Source organism: Oryzias latipes, chromosome 7 (genome assembly GCF_053564925.1).
Source record: "Oryzias latipes strain Hd-rR chromosome 7, Olatipes_Hd-rR_3.1".
NCBI classification, from domain to species: Eukaryota; Metazoa; Chordata; class Actinopteri; order Beloniformes; family Adrianichthyidae; genus Oryzias; species Oryzias latipes.
In genome coordinates, this window is record NC_136243.1 from 5,126,537 (window position 1) to 5,146,966 (window position 20,430).

Sequence of the window (20,430 nt, forward strand, 5' to 3'; positions counted from 1 at the left end):
TTTATCCATTTTTAAACCGTGGCTGCTTTTTCCCTTTATCCTTATGGTAGCTGGTGGGTGCTATACCCCTGTTTCGGCCTACAAGTAGTTGTGTCCTGCTCAGGTGCAACTCCTCTGTTTTGTGTTTTCTTTTAATCACGTTTGGGGTTGTGGTGTGTTTGTGTGTGTATTTGGGCCCTGAGCAGGTTCCTCCTGGCAAGGGTTGGATTGGAGATATCCCTTGGTGTTGTTAGTTGGCTACCCACCAGTGCAGTGGGGTTGAGGAGTCCCTGGAGGCAGCCGGCCTCATTCAGTGTTGAAGCCCAAAATGGACAACTATTTTAAATGCTTCTCTTCAGTTAACAGGAGATGTCCGTGAGCCTGCCAGACAACCTTTGCATCACACCAGGGACGTCTTTGGGGCCTGCATCTGGAAAGAAACAAAAAAAGCAAAGTCAATTAACCAAAAAAGAAGAAAGAAATTAAATTAAAATTGTTTGCATGACCTTCAATAAGTTGTAGACATCCACGTGGTAGCTGGCTCAGTATTTCCGCCTTTTTTGTTATGGCATGCATAACAATGGCCCTTATAGAAAACAACAGACAGGAATAGTCCATTTTAAAACCACCACCTAATTAAAAAAAAATTAATAATTTTATTGATGTTTAATACTGGAATTTTAAGGGGAATAAAGCCTGTTTTTGCTGGTCTGTATAGTGCAGTCAGACTCATACATTTTGTAAATAAGGCACAGCAATATTGTTGCTCTGTTCAATTCCCTCTGTAAACCCTAAAAAATATTGAGAAACCTTATGTTATACATGAATGTGCTTCTTGAAAAAAAAAATTTGATTAATCCTAGTGACAATTCACAAGCAATTATTCCCAGGTTTAACATGACCGATCCTGACATTGTCGTAAAAAATCGACTTTTTTTAATTTATAAAAGTCATGAAAAGAGCTGGAAAACCCGCTAGCATTGAGCTAGCTAGCATGCTAACACAGGAGAACAATGGTGGTAGTTTTTCATGCAACGTCTTACTTTCGAACATCTTTTTTCACTAGCAGCTACTGGTGGAGCTCCTCATCTGACTGTGCTGGCGTCCTCTGGTTACATAAAGTACACTTTTGATAGTTTAAAATAGTATGGATATGAAAAACTGACCGGCACATTCTAAACTATTATGTTGACGCAAGACTCGGCGTTATTCGGTAGCCAATGAGCTTCTGGATGTGGGGATGTCCCACCTCCCCTCTCCTTGACTGACATGTCGCTGTTTTTACGTGTCGACAGGTTTTAGAATCAAAAGCGCAAAAAATAAAAGCGCAACTCAAAAATATGATTTCAAAATAAAACTGCAACTCAAAAACAGGATTCCAGAATGGCGAGAAAAAAAATCGGGAACTGAGAAATATGATTGTGCTTTGGGTTATCGCTTTTGGTTGCAAATTATACGTTTTGGTTCTCAATTTATGCATTTTGATTCTCAGATTTGGGGTTTTGATGCGCGGTTTTACTGTTTTGCTGTGCAATTCTTTAGGCACTGTATTGACACCTTATGTCAGTGACCCCGATGTAGCTTCATCGGAGTGCTGTCCATACTCCATACGCTGCACAGCCCCAGAAAGTCTCAGAAAGGAAGAAGTAGGCAGAGAAGCAAAGTCTCCTTTTCCGCATCAATCCTCAATCATTCGAACACACACAAACAGTCAAACAGCATGGATGTCACTTGTGTTCCCAGCCCTCTCACTCTTGGTTTTCACCCAAGATTCCCCACTTCCCATGAGTCTTAGGGGCTGAAGGCGGGGCTAACCCCCAGGTTGCTACAATACGATGAGACACAAAGAGCCGCACTCATTGGCTGAGAGCCGCATGTCCGCCACCCTTGATATAGTACGAGGGGATTTAAAACTGGAGGGTTAAACAGATGACTAAAAAGGCCCCGCCCACAGTTTCGTGAAGCACCCAGAAAAGAAAGCTCCTCACAGGCTGCATGAAATAAATCCAAACAGAGGGCAGGAGGAACCGACCCAAAGGTTTAACGGTCCCAAGGAGGCAGAGCCTGCACCCACACCAGAGACTCAGCATGAGCCAATCAGTGAACTCCCACGCTATCCCGGTGGCACAGGAAAGGCAAACCAGCTGGTTCCAGGTGGTGCTGAACAGAAGAAGAGCTCATATGAGCTTTGTCCTGAAAACAGCTGACCTAAATAATGACAGAATTTAACAGAACCTGTTCACGCCAGGAGGAACCTTCAGCTCCACCAATTAGACCTGAGGCACACGGCTTCTGCCTTCACTGTTTTCATGGACACATAACATAATGAAATCAATTTTCTTTTTTTCCATAATCTAGATCAGGGGTGTCAAACTCATTTTCACTGAGGGCCACATCAGCATAGCGGCTGTCCTCAAAGGGCCAGATATAACTTATACATGTAACTAAATGTAATGAAAGATAAATGTAACTACTCCTTAATGTTAAATTACTCATTATTTATTTATTATAACTTTTTAAAGTGACAATTACAGTTGCATAGAAAACACATGTTTGCTTGTTATTCTATTATAAATCCTTTTATATTTGATTCATATTTGTTTCAAACAGTTTTGACTTTCTTTAATTAATTTTTTTTCTAATAACCTGGACAGCTTTTACAGTTCATGTCAGCTTTTTGCCTGAATTCGTTTTTCTCAACCAATTTAGGATAAAGAGAGTAACATAAAATAAACATTTGGTGACTCTTATGTCAGCTTCAAATGTGCAGTTAGTATTTTAAATTACACTGAAGCATCTTCAGCAGTCAGTGTTCATTGCATGAAAAACACTTTTTCTAGCTTGTTATTTATTCCCAATGATAGAGAATTCACGTGGGACAAAACCCCCACAAGATTCAGTATATCAATCAACTCAACATCTAAACTAAGCAAAAACAAAGACAGTTTGTCTTTATATCCGTGCTCATGTTGTTTTTATCGTGATTTCAGTCAGGTGATGACTTTTTGCAAACTCATGTGATTGATTAATGATAAATCGATCTTTTGTTAGTATGTTCGCCTTTTATCCCACAGTCCAGCAGACCCTGAACACCCCTCACTTCGTCATGCACATTTGTGGCTCATCTCTCGCGAGACCACTGCGTCCCTGCGCAGATAAATACAACTTAATTGAGCGCAGATCTCGCGATGCGTGTTGTGACGGAGGGGGCGGGGTGCGGTGGAGGGGCTGTTTGGCTTTTTTTATATAAAATTATTTATTTAAATAAAAATGGCCGCTGTGGAGAGCGCGGAGGAGAGGCTGTAAGTGTTTCATATTCTTCTTCCGTCACTGCGCAACCGCGCGCGGCTCCACTAGACCCGACTCTCAAGCGTTTTATCCCAGTCAAAGTGCGTTGTTTTTTACCCCTGGCCCTCTCCGCGGAGCGGGGTTAGCGCGAATACGTCACCAACTTGCTGCTAAGTCCGTACTTTAGCTGAGCTGAGCTAAGCGGGCTAGCCTAGCCCGCTCCCTGACGCTGCCCCCACGGTTCACTTCAGTACAACTCCACAGGAAGCCCCGAGGTCGTCAGCGGAGAGTCCGAGCCTAGCGCCCCCGTCCGCTCCACCCGCCGCGTGAAGCGTGCAGCCAGCCAGCTAACGGCCGCTAGGTTCTAAGCTCGCACGCGCACGCACGCGCAGTGTTTGGAAGGAAAGAAGGAGGGGTGGCGACTGACTTAACACCCCCCCCCCCCCCCCACACACACACACACACACACGCGAGTGCCCGCGCGTTCATCCTGTCTGGACTGAGCAGTGCCTGTCATTGCAGATTAACCTTACTTTAGCCTGTCTTTGAACACGCCGTCCCCTAACTTTGTTATGGCTTTAACCCCTACTTTAACGAGATAATAACCAGAGCCGAAAAAAGGTCCAACCTGACCTAAACCAGACTTGAGGCTCTAGATTTGAACCTAACTTTATCCTAACTGTACACAACATTGACCAAACTTTTTGACCTACAGCACTGAGGTCTGCACGACACCCAAGAGAAGAAACTCTGCCATGCTCTTTAGTGCCTATAAGCAACACGAAGGGTGCATGTGCAGCAAATCCGGTTCATCGCTTCCTGTTTGTGTTCTTTTTTTTCACACCAGCAAACAGCCACACATTCAGAAACATACACACAAAAGACATGCTTGCATGCACTTACTCACTAACAGACACACACCTGTGCAGCCACACAGGAGCCTGGGATGGGAATGTGGCCCCATCCTGTGTTCTGGTCTGGTACTTGTTCCCTGAATCCAGATCGGTCTTTGAATCCGGTCTTCGTGTCTGTCATCAGACTGTGGTCTGAGATTCTACTCTGTGTTCTGGTCATTGACTGTATATGAGAACTGGACTGAGCGGCCCCTCCCACCCTGACATTACAAACAGGAAGTATCTCCTGGTTCCAAGAAGCCAAAATCTCATAGACTTCTATAGAGAAACCAACAGCTGTCACTCACTCATTCTATTGGTCAGAGGAACCATTCTGGATCTGATACTTTTTTTTTTAACATGTCGATAATCCACATTTTTTTCATGATACTTTTCTGTAGTTCAAGTGACTCAAATAATAAACTGACCAATCAGATGCCTCAGTAAAAGTTGAACGATTGAAACAGTTTGACTGATTCACCTGAGCCCACTTTCAGGTAGAAGGGATGCCGACTCTTCACAAGCTCACTTCTGATTGATGCGAGCGGTTGCTATAGAAACGTGACTCAAACCAATACCTGCTCATTGGAGGGGTCTGGTTCCGACCTGACAGTGTCTGTATGGCAAAGAAGGGGAACTGAATGGACTTCATTGCATTTGACCCAGAATTGAGTCATTTCTATGGATGACCTCACACTCTCTCAGTCCAGTTCCGTTATACAGGCAATTGTTCCAGCCATTGTTTTTTTCTTTTTCCCAATAACTATCATCGTCTGGGCTCTAGTCTGGGATTAGATGACTCTGGGATTATTAGGATTCTGGCCTTTGCGCCAGTCGATGTTTTCCAGTGGAATTGACCCAGATTTCTAAGCATGGTTTCAGTTTGTCTTCTGGTTTTGCTTCCAAAAGGATTCGATCTTTTTGGTCTATTGGTAGTTTACTTTCTGTTTTACGGTTGGACTGAAAATCAGATTATTTCCTAGTCTTCTCAGAGACTTTAGTTCTAAAGATGAGAGTGGATGTTGGTGCAGAACTGTTGAGGTTCTGCTAATCTTGCAGCACGTGCTTTCACGCTGGCGTCTGTTTCGAAAAACCATTCGGTCAGCCGTGTGTAGATTTTTGTGTGTTCTCCTAATCATTGTTCCCGTTTGTCCATGTTGGAGAAAAATCCAGCAGCCAATCAGGAAAGAGATGATAGAGAGATCAGCGAGTAAAACAGCAGGTTTGAGGTTGAGGAGCTGCTGACAGAGGAAGAAGACGAGACAAGCTTCAGTTAGAGACTCAGACATTCATGAAGAACACTGATAGGAAGCTGCAGCAGCAACAGCAGCAGCAGTAGCCGCATCATCAACACCAGTAACAGCAGTAACAGGAACAGCAGTAACAGTAGCAGCAGTAACAGCAGCAGTAACAGCAGTAGCAGCATCATCAACATCAGTATCAGCAGCAGCAGCAGCCACAGCAGCGGCAGTAACAGCAGCAGCAGTAACAACAGCAGCAAAAGCAGCAGCAGTAACAGCAGTACTAGCAATAACAGCAGCAGCAGTAACAGCAGCAGCCGTAACAGCAGCAGCAGCAGCAGTAACAGTGCAGCAACAGTAACAGCAGCAGCAGTAACAGTAACAGCAGTAGCAGCAGCGGCAGTAAAAGCAGCAGCAGCAGTAACAACAGCAGCAGCAGTAGCAACAGTAATAACAGCAGCAGTAACAGTAACATAAGCAGCAGTAACAGCAGTAGCAGCAGCGGCAGTAAAACCAGCAGCGGCAGTAACAGCAGCAGCAGCGGCAGTAACAGCAACAGCAGCAGCAGCGGCAGTAACAGCAGCAGCAGCAGCAGTAACAGCAGTAGCAGCAGCGGCAGTAACACCAGCAGCGGCAGTAACAGCAGCAGCAGCCACAGCAGCGGCAGTAACAGCAGCAGCAGCAGTAACAGCAGCAGCCGTAACAACAGTAGCAGTAACAGCAGCAGCAGCAGGAACAGCAGCAACGGCAGTAACAGCAGCAGCGGCAGTAACAGCAGCAGCAGCAGCAGTAACAGCAGTAGCAGCAGCGGCAGTAACACCAGCAGCGGCAGTAACAGCAGCAGCAGCCACAGCAGCGGCAGTAACAGCAGCAGCAGCAGGAACAGCAGCAACGGCAGTAACAGCAGCAGCGGCAGTAACAGCAGCAGCAACAGTAACAACAGCAGCAGTAACAGCAGCAGCAGTAACAGTAAGAGCAGTAGCAGCAGCGGCAGTAACAGCAGCAGCAGCCACAGCAGCGGCAGCAGTAACAGCAGCAGCCGTAACAACAGTAGCAGTAACAGCAGCAGCAGCAGGAACAGCAGCAACAGCAGTAACAGCAACAGTAACAACAGCAGCAGTAACAGCAGTAGCAGCAGCGGCAGTAACACCAGCAGCGGTAGTAACAGCAGCAGCAGCCACAGCAGCGGCAGTAACAGCAGCAGCCGTAACAACAGTAGCAGTAACAGCAGCAGCAGCAGGAACAGCAGCAACGGCAGTAACAGCAGCAGCAGTAACAGTAACAGCAGCACCAGTAACAGCAGTAGCAGCAGCGGCAGTAACACCAGCAGCGGCAGTAACAGCAGCAGCAGCCACAGCAGCGGCAGTAACAGCAGCAGCCGTAACAACAGTAGCAGTAACAGCAGCAGCAGCAGGAACAGCAGCAGCAGTAACAACAGCAGCAGCATCAACATCAGTAGTAGTAGCAGCAGCAGCAGCAGAAGCAGATACAACAGCGGCAGTTACTGCGACAGTGGCAGCACCAGCAGCAGCAGTAACAGCAGTACTAGCAGTAACAGCAGCAGCAGCACTAGCAGTAACAGTGCAGCAACAGTAGCAGCAGCAGTAACAGCAACAGCAGCGGCAGTAACAGCAGCAGCGGCAGTAACAGCAGCAGCAGCCACAGCAGCGGCAGTAACAGCAGCAGCAGCAGTAACAGCAGCAGCCGTAACAACAGTAGCAGTAACAGCAGCAGCAACAGTAACAACAGCAGCAGTAACAGTAACAGCAGCAGCAGTAACAGCAGTAGCAGCAGCGGCAGTAACACCAGCAGCGGTAGTAACAGCAGCAGCAGCCACAGCAGCGGCAGCAGCAGCAGCAGTAACAGCAGCAGCCGTAACAACAGTAGCAGTAACAGCAGCAGCAACAGTAACAACAGCAGCAGTAACAGTAACAGCAGCAGCAGTAACAGCAGTTGCAGCAGCGGCAGTAACACCAGCAGCGGTAGTAACAGCAGCAGCAGCCACAGCAGCGGCAATAACAGCAGCAGCCGTAACAACAGTAGCAGTAACAGCAGCAGCAGCAGGAACAGCAGCAACGGCAGTAACAGCAGCAGCAACAGTAACAACAGCAGCAGTAACAGTAACAGCAGCACCAGTAACAGCAGTAGCAGCAGCGGCAGTAACACCAGCAGCGGCAGTAACACCAGCAGCGGCAGTAACAGCAGCAGCAGCCACAGCAGCGGCAGTAACAGCAGCAGCCGTAACAACAGTAGCAGTAACAGCAGCAGCAGCAGGAACAGCAGCAGCAGTAACAACAGCAGCAGCATCAACATCAGTAGTAGTAGCAGCAGCAGAAGCAGATACAACAGCGGCAGTTACTGCGACAGTGGCAGCACCAGCAGCAGCAGTAACAGCAGTACTAGCAGTAACAGCAGCAGCAGCACTAGCAGTAACAGTGCAGCAACAGTAGCAGCAGCAGTAACAGCAACAGCAGCGGCAATAACAGCAGCAGCAGCAGTAACAGCAACAGCAGCGGCAATAACAGCAGCAGCAGCAGTAACAGCAACAGCAGCGGCAGTAACAGCAGCAGCGGCAGTAAAAGCAGCAGCAGCAGTAACAACAGCAGCAGCAGTAACAGCAGTAACAGCAGCAGCGGCAGTAACAGCAGCAGCAGCGGCAGTAACAGCAGCAGCGGCAGTAAAAGCAGCAGCAGCAGTAACAACAGCAGCAGTAACAGCAGTAGCAGCAGCAGCGGCAGTAACAGCAGCAGCGGCAGTAAAAGCAGCAGCAGCAGTAACAACAGCAGCAGCAGTAACAGCAGCAGCAGTAGCAACAGTAACAACAGCAGCAGTAACAGTAACAGCAGCAGCGGCAGTAAAAGCAGCAGCAGCAGTAACAACAGCAGAGGCAGTAACAGCAGCAGCGGCAGTAACAGCAGCACCAGCAACAGTAGTAGAAGCAGCATAATCAACATCAGTAGCAGCTGCAGCACTATAGGCAGCAGCAGCAGCGGCTTACAGCCTCAGTTCTACAGCAGGAATAGCTGCAGGAGGCGAAGACAGTCAGACAGTTGGGGGTAACTAGTGGAAGAGTTTTAGATGGTAGCTGGTCGCGATGGCGACACAAAGTCTAAAGTAGAGAAAAATGTTTTGCTCTCCACTTGTTTAGATCAGAATTCAGGACAAAATAGACACGTAATGCCCGACGGTGTGCATATTCCAAAATGAATGCCTGAACCATCCTCCGCTTTGGTTGCTTCCACAAAGTCCATTCATTTCTGACCATGCACACCTCGCCGTCCCTCTTATAACATGCTCACTTACGAAAGACAGAAATATTCAATCAATTTGTAGAACTTTGATCTTGTTGTTTTTTTATGGTCTAATTCATTTTCGATATAAATGCTGAACATCATGATAAATTAAAGCATCAGTTCAGAGAGAAAGTTCACCTCTTACCGCTTGACCTGGACGAAGCAAAAGTTTATTTTAAAGAAACAAAGTCTTAATAGTTCAATTTCTTGGGGGTTTCACCTCCACCTTCTCTCATTCTTTTCTTCTGCATCAACATGATCAAGTTAAGGAACCTATGAAGTCACTCGTCTTTTCTGCTGATGTGACAAACTGTGGAATAACATCACAACCTCTGTTTTTGTTTTATTCTGTCAAACACGTTAATGATTGAAATACAATCCATATGATACCAATTTATAGATACTAATAGTATTATTACTGTTATTGTGTTCTGAGTTTCTGTTGCTCCGGGTCCATTATCACTGTGGATTATGACTTTTTAATCCACACCCTGAAGCCAATCAGAATTGTGTTTTCACCTGGACCATGGTACAATTTGGTTTACATTAAGTAACAAAACAGTCAAAATACAGACATTAAAAAAAAAAGTTGTGACAGACATGAAAAACTGATAGTTTCTCTATGTGTTCTGATTTGTTCTGGAATTTTGGTCATTGTTGCGACCATTGACTGCATATGAGAACTGGACTGAGTGACTCCTCCCCCTCGGCGTTCCAAACAGGAAGTACCTGGTGGCTCAAAGAAGCCAAAATCCTATAGACTTCTATAGAGAAATAATAAGCTGTCAGTCATTCTATTGGTCAGAATCACCATTCTAGATCTGATACCTTTTTAACATGTTCTCTATAATTTGTTTGAAAGTTATAAACTGGCCAATCAGATGCCTCAATAAAAGCAGGTGTTCTCACTGAAAAAGTTTGATTGACAGGTTCTCCTGAGCCCGCTTTCAAGTGGTAGGGATGTCGACCTCCAATAACCTCAGTCCTGATTGGAATGTTTTTGCCATAAAAATGTTGGCTCAGACCGACTCGGTCCAATCACCAGTTATTATGTTGTCTGGCTCCAACATGGTATCGTAAAAAAATGTGACTGAATTCCTTCCTTTCATTGGAACCGGGAGTAAGTCGTTTTCTATGGGTGATGTCACTGACTCACTCCAGTTCTCATAAATGGTCAATAGTTCTGGTCCTTGTTCTTCTGAAATGCTGGTTAGAGTCTAGACCCCTTTTGGCTTCCAGGATTCCAGGTTGGTGACGGTATACATAGGGGGTCAGCCCATGTTTACACACCCATTCGTGCATGCTCTGTTGTCCATATTAAGCCATTATGTGTGATTGTTTTTGATGAGCATGGGATATTTGAGTGCGAGTTGGTCTAGATGTTCTAACTTGGACCACATGAATCTGCTGAGAGGACGAAGAAGTTCCTGATGTTTTTGAGGGCCGTGTTTGTTGAAATCAGCTTTCTCTCTGGAGGACGCCTTGTTGAAACTATCAAAAGTCTGGGACAGGACAAATGGCATCAGGCTTCCACCTCAGTGGGACTAAAGTTAACAGACGTAATGTTTGTGTTCCACAGGGAGCCAGAGCCAGGGAGTGAGGAAAGACCAGTTGAACCCCAGGCTCCCAACAGGGACAAGTCCCATAGCAAGAAGGCTCATCGAGAGCGTCTTTACGTTGAGCAGGGTGTGGCCATAACTGGCTCAGCTTCAAAGCCGCCACCACAGAGCCAGGTAAGAAAACCCCTGCTAGGCCCAGCACAGTCCAAAGGGTTTTTTAACAGGCTTGGGTCTACAGAGTACGTTCCCTCCCTGCAGGAGACTGAACCAGAGGCCGGTCCCTCAGAACCAAGACCAGGGTCTGAATTGGAGGAATCTCCCAGACAGCGGCGCTCCGTCATTCGAGACCGTGGGCCCCTGTACGATGACCCCACACTTCCACAGGGCTGGACCCGCAAACTGAAACAGAGGAAATCCGGACGCTCTGCAGGAAAATTTGACGTTTACCTGATCAAGTAAGCTCCACCCTCCACATGCTATTCAAGGCAGTAAAATAACGGAACCAGCGGGGCTGATGGGGTTTTGATGTTTTCTGCCTTGCAGCTCAGAAGGAAAGGCGTTTCGCTCCAAGGTGGAGCTATTGGCATACTTCCAGAAGATTGGGGACACCACCACCGACCCCAATGACTTTGATTTCACCGTCACTGGTCGTGGAAGCCCTTCCCGGCGTGAAAAACGTTCTCCCAAGAAACCAAAGGTGGTAAAACCATCCGGGCGAGGCCGCGGGCGCCCCAAAGGTACTCAGACTACAAGAAGTAACCTGGACCTGCGGAACAGCATTCAGCAGTTCTGTCTTTGTTTTTGTGTAGGCAGCGGTAAGGTGCGACAGGCTACTGAGGGTGTGGCCATGAAACGTGTGGTTGAGAGGACCCCAGGCAAACTCCTGGTAAAAATGCCCATTGGCAAGGCAGAGAGCTCCACTGGAACCATGGTAACCTTCTCTGCACCTGCTCTCTTGATTTTTGTATGTTGGGGGGTTTGAGGCTCATCCTGTAGAGAACTGCAGTTGTCCATTTGCACATACCTCTGTGGCCCTAAAGCTGCGTTCACACCAAACACCAAGTCAATGTACAGACTCGATGAGGCGTCCAGCGCTGCTCTTTGAGTGTTGGCCTGGCCGCAGCGCTTTTGGGGCATTGCGACGTGATTTGGGCATTGTGGCTCAGCGAGAATTCAATGATCTTTACTTTGGCAAAGAAGACATGCAGCATCAACCAGTCAGGGACCAATCAGGCATCTTACATGTTGATGATGCGATCCAAAACCAACAAGGAGGAGAATCTGATCGTTCTCCTCCTGAAATTCAAAATATCGATATATTTTTTCTATCAAAACAATAGTAAAAGTTCCTGTAGCTTTATTCTCATTTTTATTTTTCCTAATGCGGGACAGCAAGTCTTCACACTGGGCCACAAAGACACAGACAGTAGCGCTGAGAGGGGCCGTCATTCAGCTGCAGCTCCTCCAGTAGACGGTGAAGCCCATCATATGGGAGAGTCTCTGAATGATGCCATGAACGCAGACATGGAGACGTGATTACTGATGTTTTAGTAGAGCTCTTCAGAATCAATAAACCTGGTCTCTCTACGTCACTGTGTCTTCTATGTGATGTAAATGAGATATGCACTCAGTGCTTCCATGTAACAATGAGGCTAAAAACAGTAGCTCCTCTGCGGGAGCGTCAAGTTTTTGAACACGTTTGTCGACGGCGGCTGACGTGCAGCGAAAATTACGCGCAAATCGAATTCAGTGTGAACGCAGCAATAGTCCATAGAGAGTCACCTGACCTGTTCGTGACCTGGACTCGGCACAGATGTAGTCACATGTTTGTGTGCCTCAGGTGGAGGAGGGCATGGACGTCCTCATCACAGGTCCAAACGGTTGTGGGAAGAGCTCCCTGTTCAGAATCCTTAGTGGACTGTGGCCTGTGATTGTTTTTGATGAGCATGTGATGTTTGAGTGTTAGTGGGTCTAGATGAGTCTGCTGATGTGACGAAGAAGTTCCTGATGTTTTTGAGGGCCGTGTTTGTTGAAATCAGCTTTCTCTCTGGAGGACGCCATGATGGAGCGATCAAAAGTCTGGGACGGAACAAACGGCATCAGGCTTCCACCTCAGTTGGACTAAAGTTAACAGACTTGTTTACACATAAATGTATTTACACATAAAAATGTACAAATGAAAAAAGAAAATGTATAACAAAAAAAGACCTGATGGAGTGTGACAGAAACCAGTTTTGGCTAATGCACAAAGTCACAACAAAAAAACCACCATTTGTTTCTAAAGCTTATCTCTGACCGTGTCAGAGGAACTGAGCATCAGACTTCTAGTAATGGTAGAAGCATGCCTCTTTCCCTTTGGTGCTCCATCATTTCAGTGGCAAGAAAACACCCCCTTACAGGATAAAAGCCTCATTCTAGACTGCATACACGGCCTGGGACAGTCGTCCACTTGCACACTCAGCACATTACACAGATCCTCCCTGTAGTCTCTTGGTCACTAACATGGCTCATCATGGAAATACTGTTAAACTGATGCAGACTGAACTCAGCCATCAGAATCTTGGATGGGATCGGATTGGTTTTGCTTGGAGTGTTTCTTGCCGTCTTTGTGCATAGTAGAGCTTGGGTGTGACTTGCTAAATACATTTATCCTGATCTAGGTCACTCCACATCCAGTTCCATACCAGGTCAAAGGAAGTCAGACAATGTGACTGAATTCTGTCTGTTGTGTGGCGTTCCTTAAAGACAAACATTAATGCTCCTTGCTGATTTGATCTGCAGGTGGCATCTCCTGTCCTGTCTTCCAAGTCCCGCCCCGGCAGAAAGAGGAAGTCTGAACAGGAGCTCCAACCTCCTCCTCAACCCCCTTCTAAGAAACGGGGGAGAAAACCTGTGGCGTCCTCCACAGCGGCGGCAGCTGCCACAGCCTCCACCTCCTCTGCAACATCGTCCAGTAGTTCAGCAGCTGGAAGCTACGCTGTCACCGCCATCTTGGCTGCTGAGGCCAAACAGAGAGCTGGAAAGGAGTCAACCGTCAAGCCAACTGTCCAGGAAACCGCTCTGCCCATTAAAAAACGCAAAACAAGGGAGACGGTGGAGGATGTGGAGACTGTTCACATGCCCGTGGTGACGCCTGCTGAGAGCCAAGTGAAAGCTTTGGCAGAGGAAGGAGGAACAGCAGAGGGGGCTTCCTGTTTGGATCTTCAGGAAACCCCCCCTGAACAGAGCCAGGCACAGTCACTGAAGAGCTCTGCTGGTTCTGGGGGCCCGCAGACACAAAAGGGGCGTAAGCATAAGGAGAAAACAGGAGATGAAGGCAGCAGACAACCAGAAGCCGGTGAGGATGAAGGAGGAGGTGGCAGAAGTAGCACCGGCCATTCAAAAAGCCACAAAAGGAAGGAGAGACCACCTCGCAAACACCACCAACATCACCATCATTGCCACCAACAGGCGTCTGCGGCAGGGTTAGACCAGCGCTCGCGTCCTGCCCTCTCTCCAGTCACCCAACACTCGGACTCTTCCCGTAAGTCAAAGCCACAGGTAATATCCCACAGCGGGCCTGAGCTCAACCCTGATGTGTCCCGGCAAGTGGCACTCGGGCCACTTCCTGGACAGAAATTCGTTGCTGGGTCTGAGCCCAAGCCTCATCCTCGTGTTCCCCAGCCCTGCCTTCAGTCGCAGGATCCCAGTCAGACACAAGCCCATACTCAACAGCTGGTACCCCAGTCCTCCTCTGCCTGGCATGTCATGGCCCAGCCCCCAGCCCAAAGATTTCAGTCCTCCCCCCAAATCCACAGTCCTCCCCAGTCTAACAGTCAGAAACTCCAGTCAAAACCTGCCCACTCCCCATCTCAGCACAGAACACAGCTTCAGGCTCAGCAGGACCCATCTCAATCCACACCCAAGCTACAGGTTCATCCACAGCAAACCAGACACCCGCAGTCCCAAACCCAACCACCTACAGCACCTCAGCTTCTAAAACAAGCTTCACCCCAAGCCATTTCCCAGATGAGACAACAGTCCCCACCTCATTCGTCGCTTCAGCCTCAACTCCACAGTCACAGCAGAATTTCACTCCAATCCCAGTCTAAGCTTCCGACCAGGACCCCAACACAACCCCAGTCCCAACCCCAACCAAGAGCCCCATCACAGCCTCTGACCAGGACCCCAACACAATTTAGGGGCCAACTTCAAGGCCAGCACAAGTTTCAACCCCAGCCTAGAACCTTAGCCCAATCACAGTCTCTACCCCAACCCAGAATCTCCACCCAGCTTCATTCTCACCCAGAGACTCAGACCACAACACGACTTGAGGGCCAACCTCACACAAGGATCCCCTCCCAGATACAGTCTCTTCCACAATCCAGAATCCAGACCGAGTCCCATTCCGACCCCCAGGACAGGACCTCTTCCCAACCTCAGCTTGTACCCCAGTCTCAGCATGAAGTGCCCCAACCACAGATAAAGCCCCCTCTGCAACACCAAATCCAGCCACAGTGCAGACCCCAACCTAGACACCCTACGTCCCATTCCAGACCGTCTGTGCTCCATTCTCAAGTGCAGCCCCAGTTTCAGAGGAGTCATATACAACATCCTGAGCCCCCCACTCAGCTAACTACTCCGCATGCACTCCACCCTTCTCCCCCTACTTTCACTCCGACCAACCCTGTCCCTGTCCCGCAGAACCAGACTGAGCCCCAGGACCTGAGTACCACACGGCCCAGCCGGGACAGCCAGCTTGTGAGAAAAGAGGTCGGAGTGGAGGGTATGAGGGCCGAGGGGAGGGGGGAGCCCATCACAACACCTGAGAACAGAGAGTCAAACAGCACGTCAGTGCCTCCAACCCCCCCAGGAGCCAGCGGGGCGGCGGGTGTCGATGGTAGGGTGAGGCTGCCAGAGGACATTGTCCCTGCTGTCCCCCATCCCAGCCGTGAGGAGACTGTGGAGTCGAGAACTGCCGTCAGCGAGAGGGTTAGCTGATTGGTCGGACAGAACCAGGCGGGGGACTGTGGCCGGGCTGCTAGGGGTGGGGGCGCCTCACAGGCCTGAAGGAGCAGCGCAGCTTCTGTTTGGACTGCGGGTTTGAGGAGACGCTGGTCTGTAGCGACGGCCAGAGTCAAAACCAAACTGTGTGTGTGCGTGTGTGTATGTGTGTGTATATAATCAAAAGGCAGCTGTTGTGTCCCGCTGGTCTCTGTGGGATGGGTTTGAAACCGTGATGCTTAACACATTACTCTGACCAGATGTTGCTTCCAGAATATAACCTGTTTAGTTTTTGTTTGTCAGCATTCTTATGTCTGTTTTCTAGAGCTTTAAACTCGTGTTACTGTCAGAGTGTGATGATGGTCCTGAAGGCCTCAGAGCAGATGTGAGGCGCTGTCCTACGGTGGCCCTGAAGTACAAATCACTCACCACAAAAACGTGTGAAAGATCACAACAGCAATGTAAAAACCAACACAAGTAATAACAAAAGACAACATTACATTTTCAAACCAAAACATTTCAGAAATCCAAATAAATTAAAAAAATACAAGATCCTAACTATAAAGGAAATGTTACAAAGGACAAAACTAATTTCCAGAAATCCAAATGAAATGTTTAAGACCAAAACAAAAGAAGAAACTGGAGATGGTGGGTATTATGGGATGTGGTTGTTCACCTTTTCAACAGGAAGTTATGTGGCAAACTTCTTGAAGCTTCTGGCCGCTGCAAACTTTCTGTGATTGGTCAACCAGCTCTTCCCCACACTTCAGGCTAAACGTCCTCCTGCTTCGCCGCTACTTCTAAACTCAAACATCGTCATGTTAGGGATTTCCCATCATACCAACCGTCTCCGCTTTCTTATTTTGTTTCATTTTTACAACATTTCATTTGGATTTCTTGAAATTACTTTTTGTTTTCTGGCATTTTGTTTCGATTTCTGAAATGTGAAGTTTTTTTTTTTTTCTTTTTTAATTGTTGTAATCTTTCAAAGGTTTTTGCGTTGAGAGATTTGTTGCTGTCATTTGCCCTTCAGGGCCACCGTACCCTCTGCACCTTAAACGCTTTCTTCTCACTTATTTGCTTTATCTTTATTCCATTTTAAACTTTATTCAAGCAGGAAGAGGGCCGGCCCACCTCCCTGTTCGGCGTCTACAAAGCCCCCCTCCTGTTTGGCAAGTAGTGGCCCTCTGTGCCCCATGCAGAAAGGGAGGGGCGGGAGGGGGGGTGTAGTAGGAACATGCCAGCTGTTAGCGAGCTGCTCATCAGAAGTCTGTTTGTTTTCATGATATTTCGTCTCCAAAGGAAGCACTTTAAAAACCCAACCAAACCCATTTGGTAGTGTGTATGTGTGTGTGTGGGGGGGGGGGAGCATTTATACCGTCATCTTTAACGTCAGGATCAGTTTGCCCCCCCCCCTCCTTACAATCAACCACCTGCTTGTTGCTCACCTGTGGGTCTTCATGTGGACCGATGAAACCAGGAGCTGGTCTGTGGTCCACCTCAGCTTTGTCTGGACTGAGATGTGCAAACGGCAGTGTCTGAGCTTCAGCCTGAGAGTCACAGGATCTCCTCTGAGTCATGCCCCACCACACAGAGGTGACCGCAAACTACTGCTGTCTGTTTGCCACGTTCCGCTGCAGGTCACATGATCACAGGCTGCTCTGAGTTTCCATCTTTCAGCATCAACCTTAAGAGTTTGGTGAGCTTACCTGCACCTGAACAGTGCAAGAAATCCATGTGCTGCTGGGATCACTGAGTTTTTGCTAAGGGTTCTGCAGGAAGTCCTGGTTCCCTTATAGTCCTAGGACCACAGCTGAGGTTCAAAGCCACATTCACACCACCCTTAGCGACGCACATTCAAGCGGACACTTCCAAATAAAAAGTCCATGTAAATGCACATTTTGGGCTTTCCTATTCAAAACTCTCGTGTTCAAGTGTAGCTACGCAAGTTTCTATGACCATTTTTGGGCTTTGTGTACAAAAATGTTAAACCAGGTCAAACTCCACTCCCAATCGGGGACTGATTTGGTAGTGATGGATGGAGGGTGTTCCTTGTAACTCACTGAAGTGCCAACCCTTTGTAAATTGATCATGAAGGAGAAATTAAAAACTGCGGTTGGTGCTGAGCCGGAGTTCTATGACACCAGGTCTTTCATATATCAGAGTAGAGCTGTGTAGAAAAGGCCTGGAGCCAGATTTGCACTGTACCAACATTTCGCACCAAGACTCTTCCAACTTTAGCTTATGGAGATGCCCTTAACCCTTGTGCTATCTTAGAAGACCCCACCCTTACTTTGACATGTTCTCTCTACCATGACAAAGGTGGATAAAGGTGGAAAGATTTCATGTAATCCATGGACACCAGTGAAGATCACAAATCATTGAAGAAAAAAGGTTCAGAGCATTGTCTAGTGGGTCTAGATGACCCAACTCCCAATGTTAAAGTGCCTTGGATAGCACAAGGGTTACTCAGGTAGCAACACTCCAGTGTGACACATGCGTGTTTACCTAGTTTTAGTCCATGTCTGCCAAGCTGCCAAGTCAGACCCTGTCCAGACTCTGTTATCCAGACATCTACTGATGACTGGAGAGACTGATCCACTGTTCACTGGTGACTATTGGTAACGTCATCGAGTGGTAGTAACGTCCGAACTAGAAAGCAACATTTTCCATAACTCTCTGTTAGGAGGACTAGATGTAGGGATAGGGGAAGATTTCGAATCTGGCCTTACTGTAGAGTAAGGAGTCCAGCTGGACGGGGCTCGAGTCTGGTTGTACCAACGAGTCAGCGGTCCCTCTTCACTGAGCCAGCTACACAAACAGGAAGTGGGTGTTGTTTGTGCCTTAACGGTTTGGGAAAAGCTACTCAATCCCCACTCACATGCACACCTACGGGCCGTTTAGAGACACCAACGAACCTTTGAAGCACGCAAACTCCACACAGCAAGGTCCTGGCTGGGATTTGAACCAGGACCTTCTCGCTATGAGCTGAGACCCTTGGCAAAAAGTAGTCTATTTGAGTGTACTACAAGTATCCTTAGTCTGTTCTAAAAATCAGGCAGTATACTTGAAGTTTACTTTTTATATGCCATCTATGTATTGTAAACTTAAAATGTTCCAATTTAGTCTGAAAAGGTATTCAGTTTGTGTACTTCCTACACCACACGTACATGATCTATAGTATACTTGTTATATTTATACTCAAGTATACTTGATAGAATAAACTTCAAATGTAGTACTTTGTGCTGAAGGGAGCACTGACCACTTCTCTACCGTGCAGCCCGAACATCTTTTTATTTTGTGAAAGAAGACTGTAAAGAGGCAACACGGACGAACGAGCAACACGGATGTCTGAACGCGATGGGAATGACCCACTGAAAGAGTCCCACCATAGTCGTTCTGAGTTTGATGTGGTTGTCAGACGGTGGACCCAGTGAACCTGCAGCAGCACAAGCGCACACGGACCGTTGTCAGAAAACCCCTACCTTTGGATAAATCATTTCTTTCTGCAGATATGTTGTTGGGATTCTGTGACTCTCGGCCCTGAACCTTCAGAGATCCTCCTCTTTGGTCTGTTCTTCAGACTTGCAGTCGAGTGTCCCCATAGGGGTCCTAAACTGAATCGTACCGGCCTCGACCGCAGTAACCAGCCAACATATTGCATGTTCCTGAGTTTAGTGCCTATATTGTTGTGCGTCTTGCCAGAAGCCACCATGTCAGCTGAGCCATGTTGTGTTTCTAGACTTAGTGATGTGCGGTGACTTCATAGTTGCTAATATCCAGGATGAATATTCCGCTTTTCTCTGGTTCAGTGAAACTCCAGAACTCACTGTTGCTGTAGACAAAACTAGTTTTTATCTGTTTTCTTATTTTTCTTTCTCACTAAAAGCGTTTGGTGTCCCCTCACGTGTGTTGTGTGGCTGATTGACTCCACTTGCCTTCTGCCCTTCAACCGTGGACGGAGCAGAAGAACCCGTGGATCTCATGTGGATCTCATGTGTTCCAAAAGAATAAAGAGCCTCAATAAGAAAATACTGAGAACTTCACTGCTGTTCAGAATTTAAACCAACGCAGGTGTAGAATGGAAAAGGACCAGGAGCGGTGACCCACTCGGCTGGTACTGGTGAAAACACTAAGCTTCAGGATGATCAGCGGCTGGAAATGGAGCTTTGAGGCTGTCAGGTCAGCTGCAGGAAGTTGTCTTGGAAGCCAGAAGGCCAGTGAGAGCATGAACTCCTGCCACAGGTGAGCACCAATGGTCGTCAGGAGATTCATTCATGAAGGTCTGCGCACTGAAAGCAGGTAAAGAAATGCACACAGAAATCCTTCCCACAAACATCCACGCTTAAGGCCCGTACACACCGGGACGAATATTCGCCAGGCGTTATTCCCCAGCGTTTTTCGCCACGTTTTTTGTGTTCACACCCAGGCGATTTTCGCTGACGATGAGTGGAGTGAACATGCAATTTCATTCCCTGACATTAGATGGCGCTTAATGTAAAACAGAAATACTCCTGTACACAAGGTGGCGCTGCGCAACTTTACGCTTCTTAAAGTCGCTTTTCACTCAGAAGAAGAGAGCAAGTATTTACACGCTTGTCAGAATCAAACAAAGAAAACATGAATATTTCAAGCACCAGTAGCTCCAACTGGTGCTTGGTTCGGGGATGTTTTAGAATGTCCGTCATTATTGCTTCGCGGCTGTGTAGACGCTACTTGGCGTCTATCTTCTTCGCTGGTATGTGTGCTCAGCAAGGCAGTTTTGTGTTTGAGCGCCCCCAAGTTGTGTTTTACTGTAACTTCAGAAGCTCCAGACACGTGAGCAAAAGCGCCGTTCTCATTGGTCGAGTAGATTTCGACGCGACGCGTCAAAAAAAAAAAACGAACCCGAGGCGTTTTTTTTTTTTGACGCTTTAACGCCTGGCGTTTTTTCGCGTCGGTGTGCACACTCTCATTGGGGCCCTTTGTTTAGTCACGAGGCGTTAAACGTCGGCGAAAATCGCCGGCGAAATTCGTCCCGGTGTGAACAGGCCTTTAGATAGAAAATCAGCTTTTCTTTCTTTCTGTACGTTGAGCAGTGAGACGCAGCAAAGCTGTGAATGAAAACACACCAATAACGTTTGGACATCGTATGTCTGTGCTTAACAGCATGAAACTGCGTCATTAGCCTAGAAAAGTTCTGAGGCCCCGCCCC

The 20,430-nt window shown here is 47.5% G+C and overlaps 1 protein-coding gene, 1 long non-coding RNA gene and 1 pseudogene across 2 annotated transcripts; 2 read left to right on the forward strand and 1 right to left on the reverse strand.

Annotated features, from left to right (window-relative positions):
• Positions 1-274: 274 nt before the first annotated feature.
• On the reverse strand, positions 275-3,588 carry LOC105353676 (uncharacterized). Its single transcript, XR_908398.4, has 3 exons — positions 3,450-3,588; positions 486-565; positions 275-409 (listed from the first exon to the last, which is right to left on the reverse strand). It is a non-coding gene; the product is annotated as an uncharacterized LOC105353676 (long non-coding RNA).
• mecp2 (methyl CpG binding protein 2) lies at positions 3,181-19,142 on the forward strand. The gene is made up of 6 exons (XM_011473015.4): positions 3,181-3,281; positions 10,274-10,427; positions 10,512-10,708; positions 10,797-10,990; positions 11,063-11,184; positions 13,035-19,142. The coding sequence occupies exons 1-6, from the start codon at positions 3,250-3,252 to the stop codon at positions 15,231-15,233; spliced, it is 2,898 nt and encodes a 965-aa protein (XP_011471317.1). The 5' UTR covers positions 3,181-3,249; the 3' UTR covers positions 15,234-19,142.
• On the forward strand, positions 5,033-8,594 carry LOC144993954 (uncharacterized; annotated as a pseudogene).
• Positions 19,143-20,430: the final 1,288 nt, after the last annotated feature.